At 47.1% G+C, this 27,595-nt stretch overlaps 3 protein-coding genes across 7 annotated transcripts in view; all 3 read left to right on the top strand.

Annotated features, from left to right (window-relative positions):
• Window positions 1-17,345, top strand: part of PHF12 (PHD finger protein 12) — a 37,925-nt gene extending 20,580 nt beyond the window's left edge. The window contains exons 4-15 of one of the 4 annotated variants that reach the window (XR_005658047.1): window positions 1,514-1,907; window positions 3,213-3,333; window positions 4,506-4,638; window positions 6,506-6,670; window positions 9,336-9,494; window positions 10,117-10,912; window positions 12,156-12,281; window positions 12,966-13,109; window positions 13,980-14,078; window positions 14,921-15,003; window positions 15,537-15,728; window positions 16,081-16,225. Coding sequence is in view for 2 of the 4 variants with exons in the window: in XM_039886111.1 (XP_039742045.1) it covers window positions 1,514-1,907; window positions 3,213-3,333; window positions 4,506-4,638; window positions 6,506-6,670; window positions 9,336-9,494; window positions 10,117-10,912; window positions 12,156-12,281; window positions 12,966-13,109; window positions 13,980-14,078; window positions 14,921-15,003; window positions 15,590-15,728; window positions 16,081-16,415 (2,694 nt within the window). In the remaining 2 variants the exon portion in view is untranslated. Of the gene's footprint in view, window positions 1-1,513; window positions 1,908-3,212; window positions 3,334-4,505; window positions 4,639-6,505; window positions 6,671-9,335; window positions 9,495-10,116; window positions 10,913-12,155; window positions 12,282-12,965; window positions 13,110-13,717; window positions 13,872-13,979; window positions 14,079-14,920; window positions 15,004-15,536; window positions 15,729-16,080 lie in introns of those variants that run through there. The other 3 variants (XM_039886111.1, XM_039886112.1, XR_005658048.1) reach the window with 3 other exon arrangements.
• A 2,138-nt stretch (window positions 17,346-19,483) lies between these two features.
• On the top strand, window positions 19,484-24,066 carry DHRS13 (dehydrogenase/reductase 13). Its single transcript, XM_039886144.1, has 5 exons — window positions 19,484-19,835; window positions 19,924-20,042; window positions 21,004-21,127; window positions 21,317-21,628; window positions 22,955-24,066. Exons 1-5 carry the CDS (start codon window positions 19,709-19,711, stop codon window positions 23,395-23,397), a joined length of 1,125 nt encoding a protein of 374 aa, XP_039742078.1. The 5' UTR covers window positions 19,484-19,708; the 3' UTR covers window positions 23,398-24,066.
• A 105-nt stretch (window positions 24,067-24,171) lies between these two features.
• FLOT2 (flotillin 2) overlaps window positions 24,172-27,595 on the top strand; it is a 15,431-nt gene continuing 12,007 nt past the window's right edge. Inside the window, exon 1 of one of the 2 annotated variants that reach the window (XM_039886132.1) lies at window positions 24,172-24,342. In XM_039886132.1, coding sequence (XP_039742066.1) covers window positions 24,294-24,342 — 49 coding nt within the window. In that variant the 5' untranslated portion in view covers window positions 24,172-24,293. The remainder of the gene's footprint in view (window positions 24,343-27,595) is intronic. The other variant, XM_039886131.1, reaches the window with a different exon arrangement.

Raw genomic sequence — 27,595 nt, 5'->3', positions numbered from 1 at the left:
CAGCCAGGAAGCCTTTCAGAAACTTGTCACTCAAAAGAATGGATGTGAAAGGATTAGAAATGGCTGAGGGAAAGCCAGGAAAAGAAGATGGAGAAAAGAAACATTATTTTAGTGCCCATCATATGCCAGGTATTTTACATATGGTATTTAATCCATATAACCATCTATGGGTGCTGATGGTTGTATCTCCATTTTAGAAAGGAAGAAGCTGAGGCTCATAAATGCAGAATAACTTTCCCAAGGACTCAAAGGAATTGACAGAACCAAGATGTAAATGAAATTCTGTCTCACTCTAAAGCTGTATTACATCTTCACCAATTTTCTAGACACAGAGCTACTTGCTGTGGGGGTTATAGTATGCCTTTTTGTAACACAGTGTGGTTTTTCTGAAATGCCACTCTGACATGCTCTCAGATTTGCCTACCAGACAGAGCCAAATCTGCCTTTTCCACACCACCACCACCACCTCTTCTCCGCTTTGGCCTCCTATACTTACACTGAAGTGGATTGAAATGATACACCCTCCGAGCCTCATCAACTTCTGATGTTCAGGTCCTATTCTTAGTAGAGGCTAGATCTTCTCCCAACTCAGAGCCATGCCTTTCATATATGTGATCCTATTTATCTTCACCATATCCCTGAAAGAAGAAAAGTTTTACTAGTCCTAGTTTACAGATGAGAAAAATCCCTGTCCACTAGCTTGAGTTACACAAAATCACAGGGAATCAGTGGCAGAACTAGGATCACAGGTCTCCTGACTAGAGACCAGTGTTAAACTTTCATTTGACCATTCTGTTTGGAGTCCTAGAGGAAAATGTATTGTCAGTCATCCAGTCCTACTGAGTACACTTAATCTTTTTTCATTTTCCCACCATCCTATTCAAAGAAGTGTCACTTTCAGAGTTCTAGTTAAACCTGAAACATTTAAAGTCACCGCTCTTGGACACCATGATTGCTGAGTTGCTATCCTCCACTACCTTTTACCTTGTAGTGCGGTTACCTTCTGGGCCGGCACCCAATCTCCCTGGACAGGGAGCTCTGCTTGCCTATTTTACTTAATACCTTTGATTTTGCAGACTTTATTTTGAGCAAAATAAAACCATTCAGAAGGTCAGGATGCTCCAAGGCAAACTACAGTAATCTTGGTTCTCACTATATTATTCTCACTGTTCTCAGTTTCACTAAGTTTATTCTTGCTAATTGTGTTAATTTTTTATCCCTTTACCCTTCTACTGTGTATTATATAATGAGAGTAAATGATGTGTGATTTGTATAATTGTTTCTAACTTTCCGTGATTTTTGGTGAGTCCCTGCTGCAATAGTTTTGCCAGTTTAGTTCAGATGTAGTTTTGTCAACTTTAACAGGTCTCTGTTCCAAGTCTCTTGGTGGATGAGTCTGGATATGTTAGAGACTTTCATAGTTTTGGTTAGTCGTCTAGCAGGACTTTGTAGCATCCATCTCTTTCTATTTTGTGGTACTTTATGTGATGGGCCCACCTGTTCATTTGCACAGAAGCGAGAGCAGAAAAAGGAGCTGGGCCATGTCAATGGACTGGTAGACAAATCCGGCAAACGGACTACATCCCCCAGCAGTGACACTGACTTGTTGGACAGATCAGCTAGCAAAACTGAACTCAAGGCCATTGCCCATGCCCGGATCCTGGAGAGGAGAGCCAGCCGGCCTGGCACGCCCACATCCAACGCCAGCACAGAAACCCCCACCTCTGAGCAGAATGACATCGATGAGGACATCATTGACGTGGACGAGGAGCCAGTGGCGGCAGAGCCAGACTATGTGCAGCCCCAGCTAAGGCGGCCCTTTGAGCTGCTGATTGCTGCCGCCATGGAGCGGAACCCTACCCAATTTCAGTTGCCCAATGAACTGACTTGTACCACTGCACTACCAGGTTAGCCAAACCATCTTATCCCCTCCCCTACCCTGACCTCCCCAAAGGATTATTGTCCAGCCAAAGGACATGCTGCCTATAGGGTCACTGTCCGTGTAGCCACCGTCCCAGGTTGTTGTTCTTAGTTCTTCCTGGAGAGATCTTTGAAGGTTTTAGCTTTTATAGTGCTTATTTAATTTTCTATTTTCCGCCATTCCCAGTATCACTTTTTTTTTTTTTTTTTTTACAAAATAGGTAATACATTCACAAGGTTCAAATATCAAAAAATATTAAATCTTATAATAAAAATTTCTTTCCCACCCCTGTCTATTTGTCTAGTTTCCACCTTTCTACCCCTCACAGATAACCACTGTTTGATTCTCATGTATCTCCTTCTAGAATTTCTTTGTGCATATATATACAAATACAGATATATGCTCGTTATTTCCCCCTTCAATAGTGTACTTGATATACTGTTCTACATCTTACTTTTTTCACTTCACAATATGCTCTAGTGATCTTTCCATATTAGTATAGACATTCTTCCATTTTTCTTAATAGTTGCATAATGATCCATTATATAGATGTGCCATAATTTAATTTCCTGTTAATGTTTAATTTCCTGTTAACATATGAGTTGTTCGTAATCTTTTGTTTCTATAGATAGTGCTTCAGCATAATTTCGTAAATGCATCATTGTATACATGTGAGTGTATATCTTTAGGATAAATTTCTGATATTAAAATTGCTAGGTCAAAACTACGTATTTATAGTTTTTATAGATATTACCAAATTACCATTCTTTTTTTTTAATCAAGTCATGGCTTCTACTTGATACCATGAAGCTTCCAGATCTTATTTTCTTCCAGAGAAAGTGAAATTGGCAGGCTTAAGAAACCTACTGGTCTGTAGGATGCATACAGAATTAGCTTTTATGCTTTCTATTAAAATGCAGTGAACCTGTAGTCTTTTTCTAAGCCACTCCCACAGAATAGGCTTTTTGACCATTTGACATTTATATTCCTTAGATGCCAGTATCTACCTTAGGCTTCTGACCACTTTATGTTTGCAAAACATTTAGATGTGTTTCTTCACAGAACAAGTGACTTCTGATCATGGTTGTTCTGACTTATATCTTAGTCTCCCTTCTAATTCTTTTTCTCACTTGAAATCATCCCTATGGGCTTCAGAAAGAGATCCATATCTAGGCCATAGCACATGCTTGTACTGAGATCTTTTCCTTTCACTTAATATTGTTTCCATATCCCAGGGTAGGAACTCTGTACCCAGAGAAGGTTTACTACCATCAATCAATTTCTCTTCTAGGTTCTAGCAAAAGGAGAAGAAAGGAGGAAACCACGGGGAAAAACGTTAAGAAGACACAGCATGAGTTAGATCACAATGGCCTCGTTCCCTTACCAGTCAAAGTCTGCTTCACGTGTAATAGGTACTTATGTATTAAGGGGCTCTTCCTCATATTCAGCAAATGATGTTTTTTTCTTTCTTTTGTCACCTCTTCTAAACCATATATGTTAAATGTGGATAACCCCTATTCTGGTGGTATGAGAGCAGAGACTGAGTGACTAATTGACCAGAACCTTGAATGTCTTAATGATCCCTGAAGAATCATGGTACTAAAGTACTGTAAACTATGTACAGAGGCTAGAATGAGAGGAGTTGTATATAAACTGAAGCATGAGATATTAAGACTAAGTAGCAGGAAGAACTCTGGCCAGCACAGACATAAGTCCTTTGAAACAGCAGATAATTTTTAAGTTAAAATAGTATAGTTATCTGTGGTAGCTAGTATGCATCACACTGGAGACTTCCAAAAGTCTCTAGTTTGCCCCAGTTGTAGTGTCCCTGGAACATTGATTTCCTTCAAATAGGATCTCCTCAGTGACAGAAACCAGATGCTTCAATTACTGAAGATGGACTTGTTGCTTGGATGTGTTAGAAGGGGGAAAAGTTATGAAAAAGAAATGTTCCACAGCAAAAGCTATAGAGAACCTAGAGAGTAGAGCAGGAGAACTGAGTCAGGCCCAAACTGTGGCTCCAGTGCATCTTGAGGACTCAAGGAATATATCATAGTGACAAATAGTAATTCTCATTTGCTTAAGCTCCCTCTCTTGAACTATGCTTGCATGAGTACATTGCAAAATCATTTTCCTAGTGCAACTTTCTTTAGTTGTCACTTTTTCTGAATGCTTCATACTGAAGAAAAATTTCTTGCTGTAGTAGAATACCAGAAAGGTTGCTAGTGATTTTTTTTAAATGAGGTAGTTGCTTTCTTTTAAGGAGTAGAAAGATCAGTAGAGTTGGCTGTCTTTCTCCAGTGGGAACTGAGCATTGATCATTCATACTCTAACAGCCACTTTAGCTATACTCCAAGTAAACAGTCCCTTCCTTACAAGACACAGTCCTCTTAGAAGACAGAATAATGGAGAGCCTGGTGGTGGCCCCAACTTCATCCATCTTCCTAATCGTGAATGTAACTGAATCACTGGAGGAAGATGTGATAAAAGGTTAGGATTAAGGGAGAGAGGCTGTTCCACAGTGCAGAGTTGGTTTGAAGTCTCCCATCTTGGCACAGTAATGGCTTACATCTCTTTTTTGCAGGAGTTGCCGCGTGGCCCCTCTCATCCAGTGTGACTATTGCCCCCTTCTGTTCCACATGGACTGCCTCGAGCCACCACTCACTGCCATGCCCCTGGGCAGATGGATGTGTCCAAATCACATCGAACATGTGGTGGTAAGCACAGCAGTGTCCCTTCAGTTCTCTACAGGGACAGCTGGGGCATGGACTGATTCAGTAGAAAGCATAATAAGGTCAGCTTTATACCCGAGTTCACTATAATCTCTCAGATGTGCGTTTCTGCAGACCATCCTACTCAATTATAGTTATTTCGACATGCCTCACCTGTGCATTTTGCTTTTTCTTACAATGCCTTGCTTTAGCTGTACAGGCAGACTTAACCCTCTAACACTTGGTTGTTTGTGAATAATTTCTTCCACAGTGAATTAAGCAGTTGATGTTACAGCCCTAAATGGGGGTGTATTAGATCCAACCTTATGGAAATAAATGCTCTCATGGTAGTTGCTTCCATATTTTCCTGCCTTTTATTTTTAGAGGGGACAAACTAAGAAAATTCTAAAATATTTTATTCTTGTGTATCAGGAATTAGCACTAGCAATTAACTGCCCAGTAACTTCAGAGAATTGACATGAATATAATGGTTTTCAGACAGTCAGCCATTTACTGAACACATAATCTGTCCTAGCACCAAATAAGGTTCTTCGCCTTCTCTTACTTGACTTATTTACAACCACCTTGTCATGACGCATAATAGGTATTGAATAATAACTTATTTAATGAATGGTATGAGGGCATTGTCTCCCAGGAGTCTTTGGTACATTTTTCAGACTGTTTCCCAGGGTTAGAAACAAAACTATAGTTTGCTGTCTCCAAAGGAGGTTTAAGATATTTCCTTATAGGCACTTAGAATAGTCACTCACAAGATTGAATGGGAGAGGGCTTCAGGGGGAGCAGCTCCCTCATAAGAGTAGCCTTTCCAAATTAAAAAGGTTATTGCTTAAAACATCGTCTGTCAAATGGTGATAACCATGGAATGAGTCTTGGCCCTCAGTATGACAGTGTGCTCCCACCTCATACTGAGAGAACCTCAATTACAGATAGAGTTGTGCACATGGAAAAAAGAGTTGCTTTGCCCTCCTGATTTGACTAATGCTGCTCAGAAAAGTTTATCTAGGAGGAGCCTTTTCTCTGAGGCTCAATGTGAGTATGTCATTTTGCCTTCTGCTAAACCAGAAAAAAGAACCCTGAGCAGTCTGCCCAAATACTAATCTTAAAGAGCACTTTTCCAGCAAATGAGAAATTATTAATTGGGTAATATTTTATTAGCTACTCATGGGGTTTTCCTCATTCACTAATTAGGCAGCTGTCACAGATATTTTCTTTCGAATTAAAGTAGTGACCAGATATAGAAGAGAAAATGTGGCATCGTTTCTGTATGCTGCTCTGCAAACTTTTCTTTCTCCATTTGGCCTCTGAAAGCAGTCCAAGGTTTTCTGCCTCTTATAGAACAAGACTGTGATACCTAGATGGATTTACTAATGTTCCCTAGTACCGTAGAGGAGGAATGGGGCAGGACACATGCTGATTTCAGCTGCCAGCCAGACTCCTATATAGGAAACAGTCCTACTTCCTGTGGGAGCGTCTCTTGCTAGGAATGGAGTCTAGATCTCTTTAGGACCACGGCCTACATCTCTTCGGAAACCTGTGCTGTTGGGGTACTCTGACAAAGGGTGGTCTGAGTTGGACAGGAGACTGTCAGAGGCTGAATTTGGAAGGGTACATTTTGACTAATTCCCTATTTCCTGTCCCCCTCAAGCCTCTCTAGGAAGTAGGAACATAACAGGTTTCCCTTGCTGAACTGGGCAAGGGCTGGGGGAGAAAGTCTTATGCATATTCTCAGCCCTCTGACAGGAGTGTTGACATACCAACTCCTGACAGAAGGAACCCATTTGGTCCATTTAACCATTTGGTAAGGGGATGCCTTTTGAGGTTCACCACAGGAGTGTATCTACTTTGTCCCTAGCTGAACCAGAAGAATATGACACTGAGTAATCGGTGCCAGGTGTTTGACCGCTTCCAGGACACCATTTCACAGCACGTTGTCAAAGTGGACTTCTTGAACCGAATCCACAAGAAGCACCCTCCTAACCGCCGTGTGCTCCAGTCGGTCAAAAGAAGAAGCTTGAAGGTGAGTCACAACCTAGCGCCGCCGACTGGATGGTCTTCTCTGATTGCCTTCATGGAAATGACAGGGTCCTGGGTGTCTCAGCAAGTAATGAATATGACTGTGTTTTAATACTTAGAGGTAGGTGGTAAGGATTATGAAGGCCAAACCCTAAAGGAAGGCTTCAAACTTCAGGTCTCTAGTTTTTCTGAGAATAAATGCCTTTTAGACCCTCTTACCAAATTTAGATGTGCTCTGCTATTACTGCCCCCCTCACCTGGCACTCATGCCTCTGTTCCTGTTAGATGGCCCCTTTCCCAGAGCTGTCTGGTGAGGGGAAAGTGGCAGTAATTAAGCAAAGGGCAATGTGGAAAGTAAGAAACTGTCTCAGCTGAGGAACTTAAGGGGAAAATGTCTAAAAAAGAGTTAAATCTATTTTCCTAGGCTGCTGTTAATATATCACCAATACTCCAAATTGTGGTATTGCTATAGTAATACTTAACATTTGTAATGTACTTGACAGTTGCTAGTGTGTCCACAAAGATTGACAGAAAAATTTTCCTTATTGAAAATAATTTGGTGGTATGGAGGCTATTTCTTATAAACCATTCAATCCCCTCATTTATTTAACTTAGCCCAACACTGTATACCCATATATAAACTGGATTTTTCTCTTTTGAAATAATCCCACAAACTACCTTATGTGCCAGTAGAAACTAGCAATTCTCAAATATGGCCACTTGGTGGCAACCACACTTTAAAATCACACCACTCCCATCACTTCCAGTGGGTGTTAGCACCAGCAAGATGTTAACTGTTTGAAAATTGGGTCACAGACTCTTAACTGTGTAAATATTTATACTTCAATGGAAACACCAATTTTCCAAGATTAAGGTGTTTTCAGTTGAGGTTAGGGTATATTAGAGGTGATGTGCCTCATTCCTTAGTTAAGCAGATCTAAAAGATATCTAGACTGTGTAATTCACCCTGTAGATTTGGAAGAGAGCCTGTCTGCTGAAGTGAACAGGCCAGAAAGCCTTGATAAAATCCTGTCATTTTATGATGCTCCCTCTCATTTTTAAATGTTTTCTTGTTATTGAGAAAAATCCAAAGGCACGAGTCACCTGAAAAGCATTTTGTACTTGGACAATTTGAAAGTGAAATGAGGACTGTGGTACCACAAGACAGTAGTAGAGAACTGCTCCAGTTTTGTCTTGGAATGTTGACCTTTGTCTTTGACGTATAGCAGTGCAGGCAAAATAAGCTAAGAACTTTACATGTTTCTTGGGGATTCCTCTTCCCGTTACCCCTTCACTCTTCCCTAGGGGGCAAACTTAGATTAGCCTGCCACTCCATTTCTCCCCTCCCAGTTTTCATGGAACCAGATAAGCTCATGGTACCAGCCACCACTGTTAATGGTGATGACTCTTAATTCCATATTCCTTGCCTTTCTCCTTATATCCAGATGCATATCTGCCTGCCCATCCCACAAACACCTCAGTCTCAACCTGCCCGAGACCAAAAGTCTTCTGCCTCCAAATCTGCTCTTCCTCTTGTATTTCCTGTTTCAGCGAATGACAGTGATCTCTACCCAATCCCTCAAGCCAAAATTCTGGGAACCATTTTCAGCTCTTCTTCTCTTATCCTCCCTAAGGATTTGGTCACCAAATCTGTTGGTTCTCCAAATATTTTCCAAATCTACCAGGTGCTTTCATATCTCTGCCTTATGTGCTACTCTCCTACCCTATTTTCCCTTGGTCTCCCTGGAAGATTCTTCTCAACTTCTAAGTCTCGGCTCAAATACTGCCTTCCTGTAAAATCTCTCCTAATCCCAGGCTCCTGTCCCCTAGCTAGAAAGAAGCACTCTTATCTGTGGTGTTTTTTTATAGCTCCTTAGACATGCCTTTATTCTAGGATCCATTACATTGTATTGTAATGTTTCTCTGTTTATCTCCCCTACTAGACTGTGAGCTCCTTGAGGGCAGGGTTTAAATTTTTTCATCTTTGGATCTCTCGGACTTGGCACAGTGCCCAGACTCAAGAGGTGGTCAATAAATGTTGGTCGAATGTATGAATGATTCTTTGCTTGTGTGGCTCTTTCATTTTTACATGGTGTGTTTCAGAGTGTGTCTTCTGTCTTTGTGCAACAAAGAGGTCTTCAGTTGTTTCATGAATCACGAATGAATGGTTGAAGAAAACTGACATCGAGTGAGTGCTTATCATGAGCCAGGCCTCATGCTGAGCATTTCTGTCATGAATGTGACCTCATTTAACTTTTTGTCTCTCAGATATTGTCTCATTCACCTCCCAAACTTGACCCTAAGTAATAAGAGCCTAGGGTACCACTCTAAAGCCCTGTTCAGTGTCAGTCTTCCATTTTTCAGCCAAAGCAAAAGGTAGTATGCAGTGGTTTCTGGATTCTTTAGGCCTTAGAACTTAATGAAGAAAAGTGGGGTGTGTGCCTGCTGTTTCCAGTTCTGTGCCTTCTTAGGCTACTGTGTATATGTGTCAAGAGTCAAAGAGATGGTGGCACAGAGGAGTTGAAGCCTCCTGAGTCTCCTTGTCCCCAGAATGAATGATGGTCCTTTGGGCATCAGCACCACGGACAGAAGACCGTGGCTAGAGTAGAATCAACTGGAAATGTTGGCACTATCTGCCTCTCCTTCCACCTTCTGTCTATCCTAAACAGGTTCCCGATGCTATAAAATCTCAGTACCAGTTTCCACCCCCACTCATTGCACCCGCGGCCATTCGGGATGGGGAGCTGATCTGCAATGGGATCCCTGAGGAATCACAGATGCACCTTTTGAACTCTGAGCACTTAGCCACCCAGGCAGAGCAGCAAGAGGTGAGTGAAGACAGGGTTGGGATTCCAAATCTAATCTTCTATTATCTCACTGCAGCTATTGGAAATAGCTGTCATTCCTGTCCCGCCTTCTGCAACCCCACCTGCCCCCACCTTCACCCTCCAATAGTTGAATATTTCAGGGAGAACCTCTGGATCAGATCCTGAGGCAAGTAAGAGAACTACAGAGTCAACTAGTCTGCCTTCTCTCCATCAGTTCCCCAATGCTCTGTGAGACAGGCAAAAGTGTCTTATAGAAACTGCTTGGTAGACCCATAGAAAGACTAGGTGATAGCGCTGGACACACAGCAGGTGCTTAGGGTACTTGCTGAATATTGGTCACAAGGTGAGCCGTAGGGACAGAGCCAGAATGAGAATCCCAAGCTCTGCTGAGAATCCCAAGCTCTGCTAACCAGGGCATTGTCTGCTGAGTGTACCAACGAGTCTTGCTTGGGAATGGAAGTAGAATCCTGTCAAGAGTCAAGCACACCCTCTTTAGGCATTCACGATGGGACCTTGGAAACAGTGTTTATCAACTCTTCTGTAGCCCTGGCTACTGTGGCAGGAAGGACCAGCGCCTCCCAGGCCTCTTACCCTCCTCTCCTCTCCTCTCCTTCCATTGCAGTGGCTCTGTAGTGTTGTTGCGCTCCAGTGCAGCATATTGAAACATTTATCTGCTAAGCAGATGCCTTCGCATTGGGACTCTGAACAGACAGAGAAGGCTGATATTAAGCCTGTTATTGTGACTGACAGCTCAATCACCACCTCCCTGCAAACAGCTGACAAGGCACCTACTCCTTCCCACTATCCCTTGTCCTGCCCCTCAGGGATTAGCACCCAGAATTCCCTGAGCTGCTCTCCACCCCACCAACTCCCAGCCCTAGAGGACATCAGCTGCAGTTCTTGTGCGGAAAAATCCAAGAAAGCCCCCTGTGGGACTGCCAACGGGCCAGTGAACACAGAGGTGAAAGTCAATGGCCCACACCTCTACAGCAGCCCCACTGATTCCACGGACCCCCGGCGACTTCCAGGCGCCAACACCCCCCTACCGGGCCTCTCACACCGGCAAGGCTGGCCCCGGCCCCTCACGCCACCAGCAGCTGGGGGGCTTCAGAACCACACCGTCGGCATCATTGTGAAGACAGAGAATGCCACTGGCCCCAGCTCTTGCCCCCAGAGGAATTTGGTTCCTGTCCCAAGCCTGCCCCCTTCCATTCCCAGCTCTTGTGCCAGCATCGAGAACACCAGCACTTTGCAAAGAAAGACTGTCCAATCACAGATAGGACCTCCGTTGACAGATTCAAGGCCACTGGGCTCACCCCCAAATGCCTCCCGGGTGCTCACTCCCCCCCAAGCAGCAGGAGACGGTATCTTGGCCACAGGAGCCAACCAACGATTCTGCTCACCAGCGCCATCATCAGGTAAGTGCTGCCCAGCCCAAGGGTGATTCAAAGTAATTCTGTATTTTTGGCAAAAAAGACTTAAGCTTCAAACAAAAAAAAAAACCACACTTATATCTGAATATTTCAGAGGACTTTGATCCTCTGTATTTTTTGCCTTCTCCCCATTTCTGCAATAGAAGAGAAAGCACATGTTAACTTGTCCCCATTTTATAGGTATGACTGCTTAGGCTCTGAAAGCTTACATAATTTCGTTAAGGTGATCTACCAAGTCAGTGGCAGGATTGAAACTACAGCTTGGGTCTCCCGACTCTACCCTCCACATCTTCTAGGCCTAGTCTTCTACCTGTTCCATCGCCCTAGAGAAGACAGCATGTGCTCTGGAACCACCAGTCAGCCTGAGGTTCTGGGTGATGGCTTCACTGTTTTCATGAGCCACACCAGAGAATAGATAGATCCACACTTGATTCAGATTCACAGAGCCAGGGCATTTCCATGTCTGCGAAAGAAGGGTAGAAAGCAGCACTGCCTCCAGAGTAGCTGCAGAGTCAGATGCCCAGAGAGGTGGTTCTGATCCAAAAGCTTGCCGTTGGGCCACATTCCAAAAGGCAATCCCTTATGTCCATACTTGTCCTAGTGTGGACCTGCTTCTCAGCTATCTCCAGTCAGCACTCAGGACCTTGTGGTTGCTGACCCGGGCATCTGAACTGGGTCAGATGCTAGAATCCCCTGTGGTCTCCTGTGTGAACTGAAGCTCTCCTCACTAGTCAGCTGGGAGTCTTGGTAACCAGGTGACTGTGACTTCTCTGCATGAGAGGCCCCTGGTCTTAAGATGGTCCCTCTTCTCAGGCTTTTTTCCTTTGTTTCTTTTTTAATACCAACCTGGAAAGATTTTGCACCCTGTGAGTCAAACTTCAGTGGGCAGGAATTATAGGGGCAGGCACCACTTATGTGAATGAGTAGAGGCAGCAGGGAAGTAGTCATGGCCCAGAGAATGAAGATACCTCACCTCGTTCCCCAGAGCAGTGAATGTCACTGGTTCTCAGTGCTCTGGAGACTCCTGCGTGCCCGGGTGCATTGTCGTTCCATCTCCCCTTCCTCACCACACGTTTTTAGCTCTAGGAGTTCCAGAGCCTATGGGGTGAGAATCAAGAAGGGAACATCACCTTGGGTCCGAAATCCAGACCTGTCTCAGCAGTGGGGGATTGGACCGGTGGGTTTCCCTCAGGCGACGTAAGTAACAGTCTTCCTGCTCCGTCCCCAGATGGCAAGGTCAGCCCCGGCACGTTATCCATAGGAAGCGCTTTAACCGTACCCTCTTTCCCAGCCAACTCTACTGCCATGGTGGACCTCACCAACTCACTTCGAGCATTTATGGATGTCAATGGAGGTGAGTGAGCGAGCTGCTGCTCTACCACCAGCTGCTGTGGTGAAAATGCTGTTCCTATGCAGCATTCAGCTCATTTTTAAAAGGGACAGAAGGGATGCCTGATCTCAGGGCTGGGGAGATGGGTAGGGGAGTGGGGTAGGAAAATAAAAGTCCCTTCGCCTTTGTCTGCCTTATGCATGTACACAAACAAAGATGGAGGGAGAGAGTAGGTCCAAGATAACCAATGAGAAGAAAATCACTTTAGACAGATCACCTGGGCTTGCAGAACAAAACCAGGAGGAGTCTCCCTCCAAAGTCAAGGAGAACCAGGGCAGATCTTGATCTCTGTGAACAGAGGGTGGGTAGAAATCCAAGCCCCGATATTAGACATTCAGGCCCTCCCCCACACAGAAGCAAGTAGTTTATCTTGCCCTCCTTTCTAGGACCACTTTACCTACAGTCCAGCTACCCAACTCAACTGCAGGAGGCATGTGCAGAGGCTGCATTGGGGCATGTTTCTCACTGCAAATAGCTAATGAGATACGCAGCTCCAGATCCTTATACCACTTTGTAGTTTGTGGTGTTTGAGAAAAAGGACTTGGCTGGATTTTTTAAATGCTGAACCATTCGCTCTATGACCTTCACCTACTTCCATATTCCATTACCTCCTCAGCTGCTTTTTAAATCTTTCTTTTTGGTTAATAGAAATCGAGATAAATATGCTGGACGAGAAGCTGATCAAGTTTCTGGCCTTGCAGAGAATACATCAGCTTTTCCCCTCCCGGGTCCAAACTTCACCGGGCAGTGTCGGGGCACATCCGCTGGCTTCTGGAGGGCACCACACAGAAGGTGCGCGTGCACACCTGCCACCACACTGCACCGTCAGATCTCCCCTCGGTGTGAATGGCCATCTACCCTCCATGGAGAATCTCAACTTTCAATATCTCAGTCTTCCATGTGTGCCTTTAATGGGCTTAATAAAGTACCATGGTTTCTTTCCTCAGAAAACAAAAACAAAATGGTATCCACAGCTTTCAGCTCAGACTCAGTGAAGTCTGCTATAACTTTCTTTCATACACATCCACTTTAAGCCGCAGAAACAGCCATGAGCGCCTTTGGGTATATGTGGTGTGCTTTCTGCTCAGTTGCTTTCAAATATTCAAGTTAGACGCATTTCCAAAAGGTGAGAAATAGAATAACAGTTGGGCCAGCCTACTGGAAATTCTTCCCAAGAGGTTAACTCTTCTTAGGATGTCCCTTTGAGCATTAGCAGTAAAGAATGTGGTTCCCAGACCAGTAGCATCAGCATCAGAGAACTTGTTAGAAATGCAGAGCTCGGGCCCCACAGACCTACAGGATCAGAGTCTGCATTTTAACAAGATTTCTAGGCAATTCATGTGCACCTTAAAGTTTAAGAAACTGGTCTGTGCCTTCTTTTTTGTATGGCCTCCCTATAGTATCATCTGGTATATCCCTAACAAACAAGCAGCCCAGAAGCTTAAGGCACTGTCATCCTTGAATTCTATGACTGTCATCTAAGCTGGTCCCTCCCCGTGTTGGAAATGCTGTGGGTGGGAAGAGAGAGCCTCACCCTGAAGCCCAGTGTCAGATGTGAGTTGGAAAAGACTTCTTCATCCAGTGGGATTATTTTCTTCAGACCATGAGCCACAGGTCTGGGTTCTGAGTTTCTGAATTATCCTTTCCTTGTTTGTCTTGTAGTGCAAAGAAAGGAAGTACAGGCCCGAGCTGTGTTCTACCCTCTCTTAGGGTTGGGAGGAGCTGTGAACATGTGTTATCGAACCCTCTACATTGGGACAGGTGAGCCAGCTGGGAGAGGTACTGAGTCTGTTCAACCCTAAAGACTGAAATCCTTACCTTCAGAGGCTAGAAAGGGGTGAAGGAAGCCCTCTCCAAGGCTGCTTGGTTTAACCCAGCAGATGTCCCAACCAGAGGGACTAAGAAAGGAGACTGTCAGCTGCTTGTCTTCCCTTTTGCTTTGTGCCCAGTGTGGCATCAGGAAGGGCGAAAGTCAACTCTGACTGCTGCTCAGTAAGGCATTTTAAACACTGTAGGAAATACCCAAGGAGAGAGCAAATGCTTTGTCTCTGGAGGCCTTTGAAAAAGTGATGGGACTCACACATACCTGACCTTTAGTTAGCCCTTTATCTTGTACAGGAGGACAGATTAGCCCTTAGCCTAGACATTTCACTTTCTTTCAGATGATATGATTTATAGATCTTGCACCCCATGTTGTGCTCTCATGGAAATATCCCGTTCTCTTCAGTAACTTACTATTCCTCTCCGGGCAGCAGCCACATGTTTGAAAGGATCAGCTGGCAGGACAGCTGTTCTTTAGCGGGAGATTGAGAAAGACATCAGCTTTACTTGAAAAATACAAGGAGGCCTTTTGAGCCAAGCTTCTCTTGCTCGGGCCTGCTTCCACTTCTGGAAGTGTACTTTTCCTTCTAATAAAACTTTTCTACTGTTAAAAAAGAAAAGAAAGAAAAATACAAGGAGAGGGCCCTGAGCCTACCTGCCCCTGGAGATCTCTCCTAATGTCTGCCCAGAAGCTAATACCCTGCCCCCTCACGTCCCCCACACACACACCTTACAATCTGTTCTCTGCTTGCCTTTTCCTCTACTCCTGCCACTTCTTGAAGGAGCTGACATGGACGTGTGCCTTACAAACTATGGTCACTGTAACTACGTGTCCGGGAAACATGCCTGCATATTCTATGATGAGGTAAGGAGTAAGGATGGGGTGAGAAGGAGCTCTCCCAATCTGAGGCTTCTCCCAGGCACTGGGTTTTTGTTCAGCGGCTCCAGGATGAGGGGAAGGAGATAACAGGTCCTCTGCTTTTCTTCTCTCCCTGTCATCCTGGGAATAGTGTGTTGGGGTGAAAAGGGCATTCTACCATGATTCCCTGCTCCCTAAGAACAGGGCTACCATTTCCTTGAGATGGATCACGGGCTCAGCAGGGCAAGCCCACTCTAAAGCAGGGAAGGGGACCAGCATAGAAAGAAGCTAAGCTCTCTGGGTGCGGTCCTGAGTTCCATCTTCTCATGTGCCAGTGATTTCAACAGGAGCCAGTGCTGAGAAGGCAGAGTAAAGGAGCGGTGGGAGAGCAGGGGTGGGGGCTCTAGGAAGGAAGGCTTCCCTGAGGAGGTGAGTCTTGACCCCCAGTGGAAAGGGATAGGGAAAGAGGCATGACTGGGGAAGAAAGAGCTCCCCAGGTAGAGCAGCACAGTCTTCTCCATTGTCCTCTCTCCCCTTAGCCCCAGGCCCCACGCAGCAGACCACACATCTTATCTTCCCTCCTCCTCCTCAGAATACCAAACATTATGAGCTGTTAAACTACAGTGAGCATGGGACAACGGTGGACAATGTGCTGTATTCATGTGACTTCTCTGAGAAGACCCCGCCAACCCCCCCAAGCAGTATTGTTGCCAAAGTGCAGAGTGTCATCAGTAAGTTGGAGCAGAGGCCTGTGGCCACAAAGCCTAGCATTTTTGGACACATTCTTTAAGGCCCTGGTCAGAGTGGTTCTGGCTTGCTGCCAGTGGTGTGCTGTCTCATGCCTTCTCGGTCTCCTTGGCCCAGTTGTTGTTCATGGACCCAACAAAGGCCATGGATAAACAAGTGCTATGCACCCACTTATGTGTACACACCTATTTGGGGACTTCAGACTCCACTAGTCCTTTCTGAGCATGCGCCACCCCAGTCATACAGCAGTTAAAATGGGGGTCCAACTCTAGCAAATAGCCCAGATGGATGGGCTGCTCATTGTTCCTTTCCAGTGACCACCCCCTTTTTTCCCAGGGCGCCGCCGGCACCAGAAACAGGATGAAGAGCCAAGTGAGGAGGCAGCCGTGATGAGCTCCCAGGCCCAGGGGCCACAGCGGAGACCCTGCAACTGCAAAGCCAGCAGCTCAAGCTTGATTGGGGGCAGTGGGGCCGGCTGGGAAGGCACAGCCTTACTGCACCATGGCAGCTACATCAAGCTGGGGTGCTTGCAGTTTGTCTTCAGCATCACTGAGTTTGCGACCAAACAGCCCAAAGGCGATGCCAGCCTGCTGCAGGATGGGGTCTTGGCCGAGAAGCTCTCTCTCAAGCCCCACCAGGGTCCTGTACTGCGCTCCAACTCCGTTCCCTAGGACTGGCGGCTACCCCGTCACTGGCGTGTCCATCCAACCCAAGACTCCTGCAATGCAAAAATGTATACAAACCAAGCCCGGGTTTTTTCTATACTCCACCAGAAACCCTTCAACTACAATCTTTGCATGAAATGAAGAAAACCTTTTGACTGTTTTTTTTTTTTTTTTAATCCTTTTTCTTTTCTCAAGTTCTAGGGGGCATTTGCACATATATTTGTACTCAACATTTCATGGGAAAGCGGCAGACCCGAGCTGAGGAACAGCGTGGGCAGGGAGGGGGAAGGCCAATGGTCTGGACACTTCCTCCAATACAAAACCATTCCCTACCCACCTCCTGCTCTCTCCCCCTCGCCCGCCGTTGTAAAATAATCAGAAACTTGTTCTATTTTGTGGCAGTGACAATAGTTTTATATTAAAAGAAAAAATACAGTTTTCATACAGCAAAATCTATACAATATCATTGTTTTATTTAATATAAAGATCGCTACCCACCTTCCTTCCATGATTCCCAACCTCCAAGTTATTTTCCCTTTCTGCAGCGGTTGCACTACAGGTAGCTACTGTGTATTATGGACAAATGAGAAATGAATTCTTTTTCTGGCTGTCCATCTATTTTATTTCAAATAAGGAAAAGTGTATTTGGCTTTTGTGTAAATACATCTAGTGATGACATTTTTTCAATGTTTTTAAAAACTGTGTACAGTACTACATGTGGTAGAGCGTTTTCTTCAAATTGTCTATTGTAGCAAAGACGTTTTTGTCGTAAACCTGTTTTGTCTTCTTTTTTTGTTCTCTTGCCACTTCTCTTCCTCCCCCCCCGGCTCCCTCTTCTCCCACCCCCACAACTAGTACCAATGTACATAGTAATTGTAATGTTTTAGACTTTACAGAAACTTTCCTGTATTCTGTATATAAAAAAACAAAAATACTCCAAATTATGTTTTCTGCCTGTCTGTCCTACCTGTCATCACCCTTGGAGGAGACCCTCTCCAAGATCCTGGTCTTCCAGTCTCATTGAATAAGTATCATTCCCCTAAGGGAAGTTGGGAGAGGGGTGGTGGTGGTGAAAAGTGAGCCTAAGGTGAGTGGTGGGGAATGGAACAGTAGGAGTGCATCTGCTAAGGAGGACCGTTCTATGGCTTTGTGGGTGACTTGAGGGAGTTTCAAAGGCTTGATTATTTGACATGATCAGATTCTGCAAGATTCCAAGTATGCAGGTCCCTTGGAATCTTGCAGAATCTGATCATGTCAAATGTTCTAAAACCTAGACATTAAAACAAGCTGGCCTGATACCTCTGCATTCTGGTCTAGAAGCTTTAACCTACCTAAGAGTTGGGGTTGCCTTTGGTTCCAGTTGTTTGCTATTCTGAAGAAATATTTTATTCATCTTTTCTGAGAGAAGTCATAACACCTGGTTTTGTCCTAAGTTAGCCTTAGCTGGGCATAGAGCAATTCACTTATTGAAGTACTACCTGACCCTATTCTATGCCTGGTCCTTGCTAGGTCTTGAGTTTTGGTCTAGGGCATTTGGCCCCTTTCTCTTAGATCTTAGAATCTAGTGTGGAGTAATTTGTTGATTCATCTTTGGGGTATATCATGCAGAAAAATGAGAAATCCCATCTCTAGACCCAGCTATACCCTAAGTTATGTGACTTGGCAATCACCACTTCTCTACAACTGCAGTTCCTCAAAAGATGAGTCTAGTGCATTACCTTAATTCTAAGGCCTTGAGAACTCTCTTACTAAACCAAATTCCATCCTTTCCTCCTCACAACCCTTACATGAGAAACATCCAGGAAGTTGTTTTCTGTGGACAGTCTCTGACTACTCAGCTAGAGAGCACTTGTGTGTCTATCCCAGCAGTGTTCAAGTAGGTGGTACCTATTGGCCTGTCAGAATTTTGCCCTGGGGATGGAGGGGACATCCATTTAGCATTCCATCCCCACCTCATCCCACAGCATCTACAATTGAACCCTGAATCCACAGTGCAACTTAATAGAAAACTTCCCCTAGAATCTGAGGTCTAACCCAGGCTTTCACCTACCCATCTAGTTCTGTCCCTGACCTGATGGGCCTCTTGAACTCCCTAAGGGCAGAAACATGCGTGTTGTTCAGCTCCGAATTTCCAAGGCTAACCACACTGCTGGGTGCACCGTAAGTGCCAAACAATGGATACTAAATTGTACTGGATTTCTCAGGCAAGTCACCTGGCCAAGAATACCCTTACCCATGCCTCCCTAGCCATCCTCACCCATCTCACCATTGTCACTTCTGTTGATTGAAGGAGCTTCTTTACCCATTTCTTCCACCTGTGAGAAACGTTACAGAGATAAATTTCCTCTTGGAGGTCAGCTAAATGTTACACTCATTTCTTCCTCCTTCCCTTCAGAAATGGAGGAGGTGGGGGGCAGAGGCAAGGAGATACAGACAACTAATAAGTAAATCCTGACAGCCCTTAACTGATGAACACACCGCATCACCTCTCTTGGCCTCTATTGGAAGAACGGGGAAGAATTCTAGAAGCTGAAGGCAGGATTTGAGGATAGGAATGACAGGACTTACAGAGGAGACAAGGCATCCAGGGCCGAGTTTACTCTGACACAAAAGCCCTCATGTACATACATTTCTCCAGAAGGGAAGGACTCTGCTACATATACATAGAGGGCTCGTACACACCCTGTTAGCGCTCCTGCAAGTCCTCAGCTATAGGGCATCACACAAAGGGCAGTTACATACAATGTTCATTCAAGCACACACATTGGTAGAGACCAGATGCATACACACACCGGGAAAGGCTCTCAATGACATGAATACAAACATGTAAAAGTTGCTCACACAGGCACACATGGAGGATCCAGAGGCACAAACACCACCTGAAGGATGATCCCAGGTCTCACTGGCACGTTACACACCAAACTCTCATTCACATACTCACATGGCAGATGGATGCATGTACAGGCCTAGGGTGCGGATGCCACACACACAGGCATCTAGAATGAGTTCGTGCAGGCACACACCTAGAGGGCGCTCTTAAGGCCCAAATGCATACACGCACCTAGAAGGTGTTCTCACAAGCACAAACCCAGAGGACGCAGACGCATGCCTATGGGGCGCTCGCAGGGTCCACGTGCACACGCACGCACACACACCCTTCCCTGCCTGCCTCCCTCCGCCTTCGGGAGATTGAGGCGCGCCGAGCGCACTTCCAGACCACTGCGGGGAGGATCGGCAGCCGCCTGGCGGCGATCCTGGGCGGCGCGGGGCCTGGGCGGGAGCCCACGGACCCGGCGGTCATGGAGGCGCTGCTGCTGGGCGCGGGGTTGCTGCTGGGCGCCTACGTGCTTGTCTACTACAATCTGGTGAAGGCCCCGCCGTGCGGCGGGATCGCCAGCCTACGGGGCCGCACGGCGGTGGTCACAGGTGAGAGCAGGCGGGTCGGAGGGAGGCTCAGCTAGGCTTGGTGGGGGTGGAAATGAGGCTTAGCTAGGCTCCCGGCCGCCCTCCGCAGGCGCCAACAGCGGCATCGGGAAGATGACTGCGCTTGAGCTGGCCCGCCGGGGAGCGCGCGTAGTGCTGGCTTGTCGGAGTCGGGAACGCGGTGAGGCGGCTGCTTTCGACCTACGCCAGGTGAGGGAAGGCGGGGCGGGGTGGGACAGTGAACAGAGGACAGACACACCGAGACACAGAGGGGTGAGCAGACTGGCTCCAGGAGATCCAGACTCTGAGAGTGCGGTTCGGTTCCTTAAGTGCAGAAGAGGGGGTGCACAGTGGTGTAGTCATACAGGAAAGGGGCGCCAGATCCAAACTGGGTAATGGACTTCCTGAAGGAAGTAATTGCTGTTCTAAGACATTTAAGGATTATTAGAAGTTACAGTAATGAAAGACAGTATGTAAGGGAACAAGAGAGGAAACAGCATATGAAAAGGCCCTGAGGCAAGAAAGCTGGTCTGATTTAGAAAACGGGGAGTGGGGGTGGGGGGGACGTTAATGAGGCTGAGCACAGCATATGGGGAAAAGAAGCAAAATGAAGGAAGCTGGAAGCCCTTAAAGACCTCATCAAGGAGCTCAGATTTTATAGGGTAGGCAGTGGAGATCCAATGAAGGGTCCTCAGCAGGCTCTGGACTGTCAGAATAGCCTTTTGGAACCAAGAAACTTTGAGTGGCTGTGTGGTGCCTGGACTGGAGAGGGCAAGGGTGAGTGAAAGACCAATGAGAAATGTGCTGTAGATTTTAGGGAAAGGCAGAGGGGATGATGATAATAATAATAGCAAATATCTTCACAGTGCTGTGTGCCAGGTACTGTTCTAAGTATTTTACATATATTAACACATTTAATCCTCACAACAACTCTATGAGAAAGGTACTATTATTCTTCCAATCAGAAAGATTAAGTATCTTGCCCAAGGTCACACTATAGTAAGAGACAAAGTCAATATTTCTATATAGAGTTCACACACTTATCCACATCATTCTAATGCATAGGGGCAGGTGATGGTAATATTAGGAAGCAGACTCAGAATTTGGTGCCTAGGAACAGGGAAGAGGAGAAAGGTACTTGGTAACAAGCCCAGCCCTTACCGCTCCACAGGAGAGTGGGAACAATGAGATCATCTTCATGGCTTTGGACTTGGCCAGTCTGGCCTCCGTACGGGCCTTTGCCACTGCCTTCCTGAGCTCTGAGCCCCGGCTGGACATCCTCATCCACAATGCCGGTGAGGGTGCAGCAGGCCCTGTAGTGGGGGTGGCAGGTGGGCTGGGGGCAGTGGTTCCCCCCAGCAAGGCCTTGTTAGAGGCCAGTAGACATGTGAGAAGGATGCCCCCACCCCCATCTCACAGATGAGGACTCTGAGGCCTATGGGGATCCCTCCAGAGCAATTGTTCATGCCTAGCCTCTGCCCCAGGAATAAGTTCATGTGGCCGGACCCGTGAGCCCTTTAACCTGCTGCTGCGAGTGAACCACATCGGCCCCTTCCTGCTGACACATCTGCTGCTGCCTCGGCTGAAGACATGCGCCCCTAGCCGAGTGGTGGTGGTATCCTCAGCTGCCCACCAGCGAGGGCGCCTTGACTTCACACGCCTGGACCATCCAGTGGTAGGCTGGCGGCAGGAGCTGCGGGCATATGCTGACAGTAAGCTGGCCAATGTTTTGTTTGCCCGGGAGCTTGCCACTCAGCTTGAAGGCACTGGCGTCACCTGCTTTGCAGCCCACCCAGGTGAGGTCTGTCTCTTTGGCTGCTCTGCTTTGCTTTGATTCCTCCTACCCCATCCTTGCCCCATCCTATGCTCCCAATCTCTCAATGAACCATAGAATCTCAGAGGAGGGAAGAAGCATGGTCCAAGAAGAAACCTTTTCCTTACTGATCTTGGCACCAGGCTCTCCTTGTCTGGGTTCTTCTCTCACCACAAGCATAGATGCTGACTACTGGGTAGGGTATGGCCATGAATAAGACCCAGGTTCTCACCCCAACGAGCCATTTATATGCCTAAATTGACTATAATATGATGATAATGATAGCTATGATTATTCATTCAAGAAACATTTACTGAATACCTACTGTGTACCGGGCATTAATCTCAGTGCTAGGAATATAGTAGTGAACAAAACAAAAACCCTATTCTGAAAGAGTTTACATTCTAGTTTAAGGGAGGAGGATACCCCTAATAAATAAATATATACAATGGCAGGTAGTGATAAAGTGCTATGGAGAAAGACGGGGTGCTGTTTTATCTATGGCAGTCAAAGAAGACATCATAAAAGGTGACATTTGAATAGAAGTCTGAAGAAGATAAGAGAGTGACTTATGTGGCTTTCTGGGGAGAAGAGTGTAAAGAACATAGCAAATAGCAAGTGCTTGGTATGCTTGAGAAAGACCAGGGAGCCTGGTGTGTCTAGAACAGAGAGAAGGGGCAGTGGCATGAAATGAGGTATGGAGATGAGCTGGGTCATCTAGGGTCTGGAGGTCCACTCTAAGTATCTTGGCTTTTAGTCTGAATGAGTTAACTAATGAATAAGACCCATCCCTGCCTTCAGGGAACAGATTACAGGATAACAAGATCTGCCCTACCCCTATTACCATACTGCATTTTAGATAGTCATTGCCTGGGGCTCATGAGTAATTATAATGGTGACAATAATAAGCACAACTAATCTTTACAAGGCTTTTATTACATTCCACATCTCTAATGTCCAAAACAGTGGATGGTCTACCATAGATGTTAATAAATGTTTGCTGATTAAACGAAGGAACAGAACCTGAGCTAAAAGAAAAGATGGAGAGAGAATTGTTCCACATGGAAGACATAGCATGAGCAAAATCTGGGAGATGGGGATATACAAGGTGTTTGGATAGAGAAGAGGAGGCTTGCTGTTGGCAATGAGTAAGGACACCTTGTGGGGCCCCTGAATGCCTGGTAAACACTACCTTGGTGGCCCTGGAACTGGACTCTGTTCCCCACTCCCTTCTAGCCCTGTTTTCTCTGCTCCTACCCTGGGTCTTCACCCACTGTCCTCCCCACTCCATCCTTTCTCCTGTCCACAGGGCCTGTGAACTCGGAGCTATTCCTGCGCCACATTCCCGGATGGCTGCGCCCACTTTTGCGCCCACTGGCTTGGCTGGTGCTGCGGGCTCCAGGAGGGGGTGCCCAGACCCCCCTGTACTGTGCTCTACAGGAAGGCATTGAGCCCCTCAGTGGGAGATACTTTGCCAACTGCCATGTGGAGGAGGTGCCTCCAGCCGCCAGAGATGACCGGGCAGCTCACCGGCTGTGGGAGGCCAGCAAAAGCCTGGCAGGGCTTGGACCAGGGGAGGATGCCAGATCTGATGAAGACCCCCAGCCAAAGGACCCAGGGACCCCATCTTCTCTGAGCAGCTCCCACCCTGAGGAGTCCACAGTTTCTGAACCCTACCCCAGCCCTCAAAGCTCACCAGACTTGTCTAAGGTCACACACCGAATTCTGGTTAAAGCTGAACCTGAGCCCTAAGTCTCTGAACTCCCAGGCCCGGGTGCTTTCTGTGGCACTTGGTAGCCCTTGAAAACTTTACCTGTGTGCCAGGCCTTGGCCTGGCCATTGAGGAGTTCGCAGTTTTTACCTACCTCCATGGTTACTTTCTGGGGTTTCAAGGTATGTCCTGGACAGCTTTTTCTGATGGAAGGAAATAATGAGTGATTATTTCTTCCTGAGAATGACAGCCCAGATTGAGAAGGGTGTGTGTGTGTAATGTGCCAGACACTGCTTCTCAGGAATTTGAATTTCATATTTCCAGGCTCCACCCTTAGTGATGCTGATCACCTCTGGATGAGGGCTTGGGAATTTGAAATTTGATGTACCGCCAGCATTTAGAATTACTAAACTGGGCCCTTTGCAACCATGTAGCTAGGTAGTTAAATTATCCCCGTTTTACAGAGACGGGGTTAGGCAGCAGAGGTAAGAGACTTCTCCAAGCTCTCACAGTAAGAGTAGAGGCTGAGATTTGAACACAGGCGGTCTGGTTCCAGGGCTGACTGCTCTTAAGTTGGGTGCTGGGAGGTGAAGCAAGGAAGGGAAGTTGTTATCGGGGCGCCCCATGGGAGTCGAGGGACACCTTCCCGGGGTGCTTTAGGGCTGGGCCCCGCAAACCCGACCTGCGTATAATAAAGTATGTTGACTGCCGATGCTCCCGCTGGTTGCTGCCTCTCACGACATGCCGGCCCCGCCCTCCGCAGCCACACTTCCGGCGGGGCTGGCGGCCGCAGAGGGGCGCGGGTGAGCCGCCGCTGGGGGTGGTGGGATAGGCTGGGCGCGGCGGGCGGCCGCGGTGCGGGAGGGTGCTGGGTGCGGGCTGCCAGCTGCTATCCAGGTCTCTGCGGTCCCCGAGGGCTCTCCGTCCCGCCGGCGCCATGGGCAATTGCCACACCGTGGGGCCCAACGAGGCGCTGGTGGTTTCAGGTGAGGGGCAGCGAGGGAGGTGGGTCTGAGACGCCCAGTCCTGAGGGTGTTTGGGGCGGGCAATGTGCCTGGGAAGGTGAGTGAGGAGGGGGCTTGTGTTGGGTGCAGGGTTGGGGAGAGAACGGGGAAGGGTAGGCCAAGGAAGGGCTTCGAGGATGCGGGGCACTGCCGGGATTGGGGGACGAGATGGGGGCGCCAGGTGTCCGGCCTGAGCCTGCCGCGCTCCGGGCCGCACCAGAGACCCAGGAGAGACCCTCATACTTTCACTTTCGGTGCTCCGTGCCCTCCGGCACCCATCAGCGGCTCCTACCCCACCGCGTGTTTTCCTGTTTATCTCCTTTCTCCGCCTCTGCCCTAGGCAGTGTCCCCCTCTCCGTGGCCTTGGGGATCTCAAACTGCATCCTTGGGGTTCTGGGAGGGAGGTGACTGGAACACAGCTATTTGGCTGGATTCCAGCGCCCGGGATTGGAGGCGGGTCGCGCGCCTCTGGGAGGCAAGTGCCTGTCTGGGGAGGGGCACTGGGACATGGATCTTTTCTCCAGGCACCGTCAGACCCGTTAATTCCCAGCAGGCTGGGGCTTGCCGTTGTTTCCTGGCATTGCGCTCTTGGGAGATGCGGATGCGGCCTCTACAGGTTGAGAAACCGGATTCTGGGTTGTACCGCTCCCGTTGCAAAATGCTGCAAGCTCCAGAATTTCTGTGAGCTTAGGTGGGGCTTGGGGACTGCGGTATCAGAGAGAGGAGAGATATCTTTCGTTAAGACTGCTTTTTAAATTATATATTTAGGTACCTTGGAAGGTGGCTGAAGCCTTTCAAAGCACTAGTTTGTGCAGCAGCCCTGCCCCGCCAGTGCTCGGGAGAGTCTCCGTTTCCTGACAGCTAGCTTGGAGGCCTGTAACTGCAGGAGGAGTACCTCATGTCTTACTTCCCACTCTCAATGCCAGTTTTCAGCCTGTGTGCAGAATTGTTAGAGCTGGCTACAGAAGTGGGTACTAGCAGTGGGCTAAGCCAGGGATTGTACCTGCCCACCCTTGGAAAGGTCTGATAAATCCATTGGGGACTTTTACCCCAGAACATGACCTCTGGCTCTGTCTGGATCCCAAAATCAATCTCTCCACCGGAACAGGAAATTCCCATTCTCCCTTATCAGGATCTTACTTCTGTGAGGGAGATAAAACATTTCACTTCCCTAAGGACCCAAGATAGCCTTGGGATCAGGATGGAGATTGCCAAAGAACACTGAGGCCAGACTTTCACTTCTGTAAGACCTGGACCCATCTCCCAGCCCCAACTCCTAAAGAAGGCTTTTAGAACCCGAAGCTGCACTTTGTTTTCCTTGTAGGGTTTCTTTCTGGAAGCCCAGACTTTGAGCTGAGAGAAAACCTCCAATCCTGCCCCTTTGCAGTCTTGATGCTGAAGGGCGAGAGGATCCCCTGAGATGGGCTGCTCTGTACCATCTAGTTGTCAGCAACCTGGTCCCCTGCCCAAAGAACAATGCAGTGCTAGCTTGGAAGCTGTTTTAGGGGTGGCGAGAGTAGGCTGTGCTGAGAATTGAGGGCGCTAGAGTCAAGAGTGGGAGGAAGAGGGAGGGATGATGTCTAGCGTAATAGTACCTTCGGGTTTGAGATGATCAAACTTAGATGCAGCTTCCTCTTGCACATGGTCTCCCAGGAGAATAGAGCAATTACTCCTAGCCCTGCCCCGACCTGGTTACCTGGGTTTGCATCTAAGTCCAGGGTCATCTCACTAAGCACAATTTCAGAAGAAGGATGCTGATACATCTCATGGTCATCTTTTTCACCTGAAAAGTCTGGAGTTTCTTCTAGTTGTCTAACCTTCATTCTACAATATAAAACCTTTTTCTCTATTTCTATTTCAGGAATTTTAAAGGGGAATCCAAATACTGTACATCTTTCTCTCATCTCTATAATAGGTCAGAGGTTCTTAACCTGGGGTTTGTGGATAGGCATTTGGTGGGGGGGAGTGCATTTTTTATTTTCTTAACTAAAATTTAGCATTTCCCATTACTATGAATGTCAGTCACAGTCCATGATGGTATTAGCAGATATTTTCCTACCATACTGCAGTCATTGTAGTATCTTAAAAATCATTTATGCTCATCATTACTTTGAAGTTAAACCAGTTATTAAATCTACCATAGACCTTATTATTTCATGTGTTACACTGTCACACATATGACTATGTATTTTGTATATTTATTTTGTATGTTTTGATAACTTTCAATATAATTTGTTTCTTCTGTATTGTATGCATTTATCAACATCCTAAACATTGCTGGACTACCAAGGGGATTTGTGGCTCAAAAAAAGGCTGATTCCTTTTGTAGAGTATGGTCTTCTGGACTAATAGGAAGAAAGAGGTGGAAGGGGGAGGACAGGAAGGGAAGGGAGTTTTCCTCAGAGGGCAGAGTAAAGGCTTTGTCTGGGGTGGGCCTAAGAGTGGGGCTGAGGTTATCTAGGAGTGTTTTGTGATTCTTCAGCTTAGTTAGGACAGAGGAAAGCAAGCTGTCTTAGAAAAAGTAAGATAAAATTAGGAGAGGTTTCCAGGTCTCAAGACAGACTAGGATAGTCAAAGAAGGGGCACCTATGTGTCCTCCTTTGGGATTGGTGGTTGGGCTCAGTGTGACCAGGAAGCTATGAGGAAGATGCTTTCCAGGGGAGGAGGCTGCTGGGGGCGGGGCAGTCTGGCAATCTCAGCTTCCTGTTGTTGCTACCCCTGGGAATCTGGCCATGTTGCCCTTGGCCAAAGCCCTGCTTGAGTTCCGGCAGGCTGCTCCCAAGGTCAAAGAATAAGTTAAAGGTAGAGGGTAGATACCCCCCACCCTCCCCTCCCCAGGCCTCCCCCATCCCACCCCACCGCTACCACCTCCTCCCCTAGCACTTTTGATGAGAAAAGTGCCCTGGAGCTGGCTGGAGGCAGCCATGCCGCAGCCCACACCAGGCCAGAAGAAGTGGAACAAGCTGTGATTTTTTTCCCCCACCCCCTGAACAAGCTGTGATTCTTGACCATCTTCCAGTTTCACTGGATCCCGAGATGGTTTAGGTTTCAGATTGACTGCTTGTCCTTAGAGGCCTCCTGCACCCCACTCCCCAGAGCAGAGAAGCCTGCAACAGCTTCCATTGAAAAGCAGCCTTATGGACAGGTATTTCCACCACAGAGAAAAAGAGATTTAAGACCTCCTCTTCTCACTTCTACTCACATGTAGGCCGCTCTTTGCTCCCTGGACCTCTGT

This window comes from Pteropus medius, unplaced genomic scaffold (genome assembly GCF_902729225.1).
Source record: "Pteropus medius unplaced genomic scaffold, Ma_sr-lr_union100, whole genome shotgun sequence".
In the NCBI taxonomy this organism is placed as follows: domain Eukaryota; kingdom Metazoa; phylum Chordata; class Mammalia; order Chiroptera; family Pteropodidae; genus Pteropus; species Pteropus medius.
This window is presented reverse-complemented; position numbering and strand designations above follow the sequence as displayed.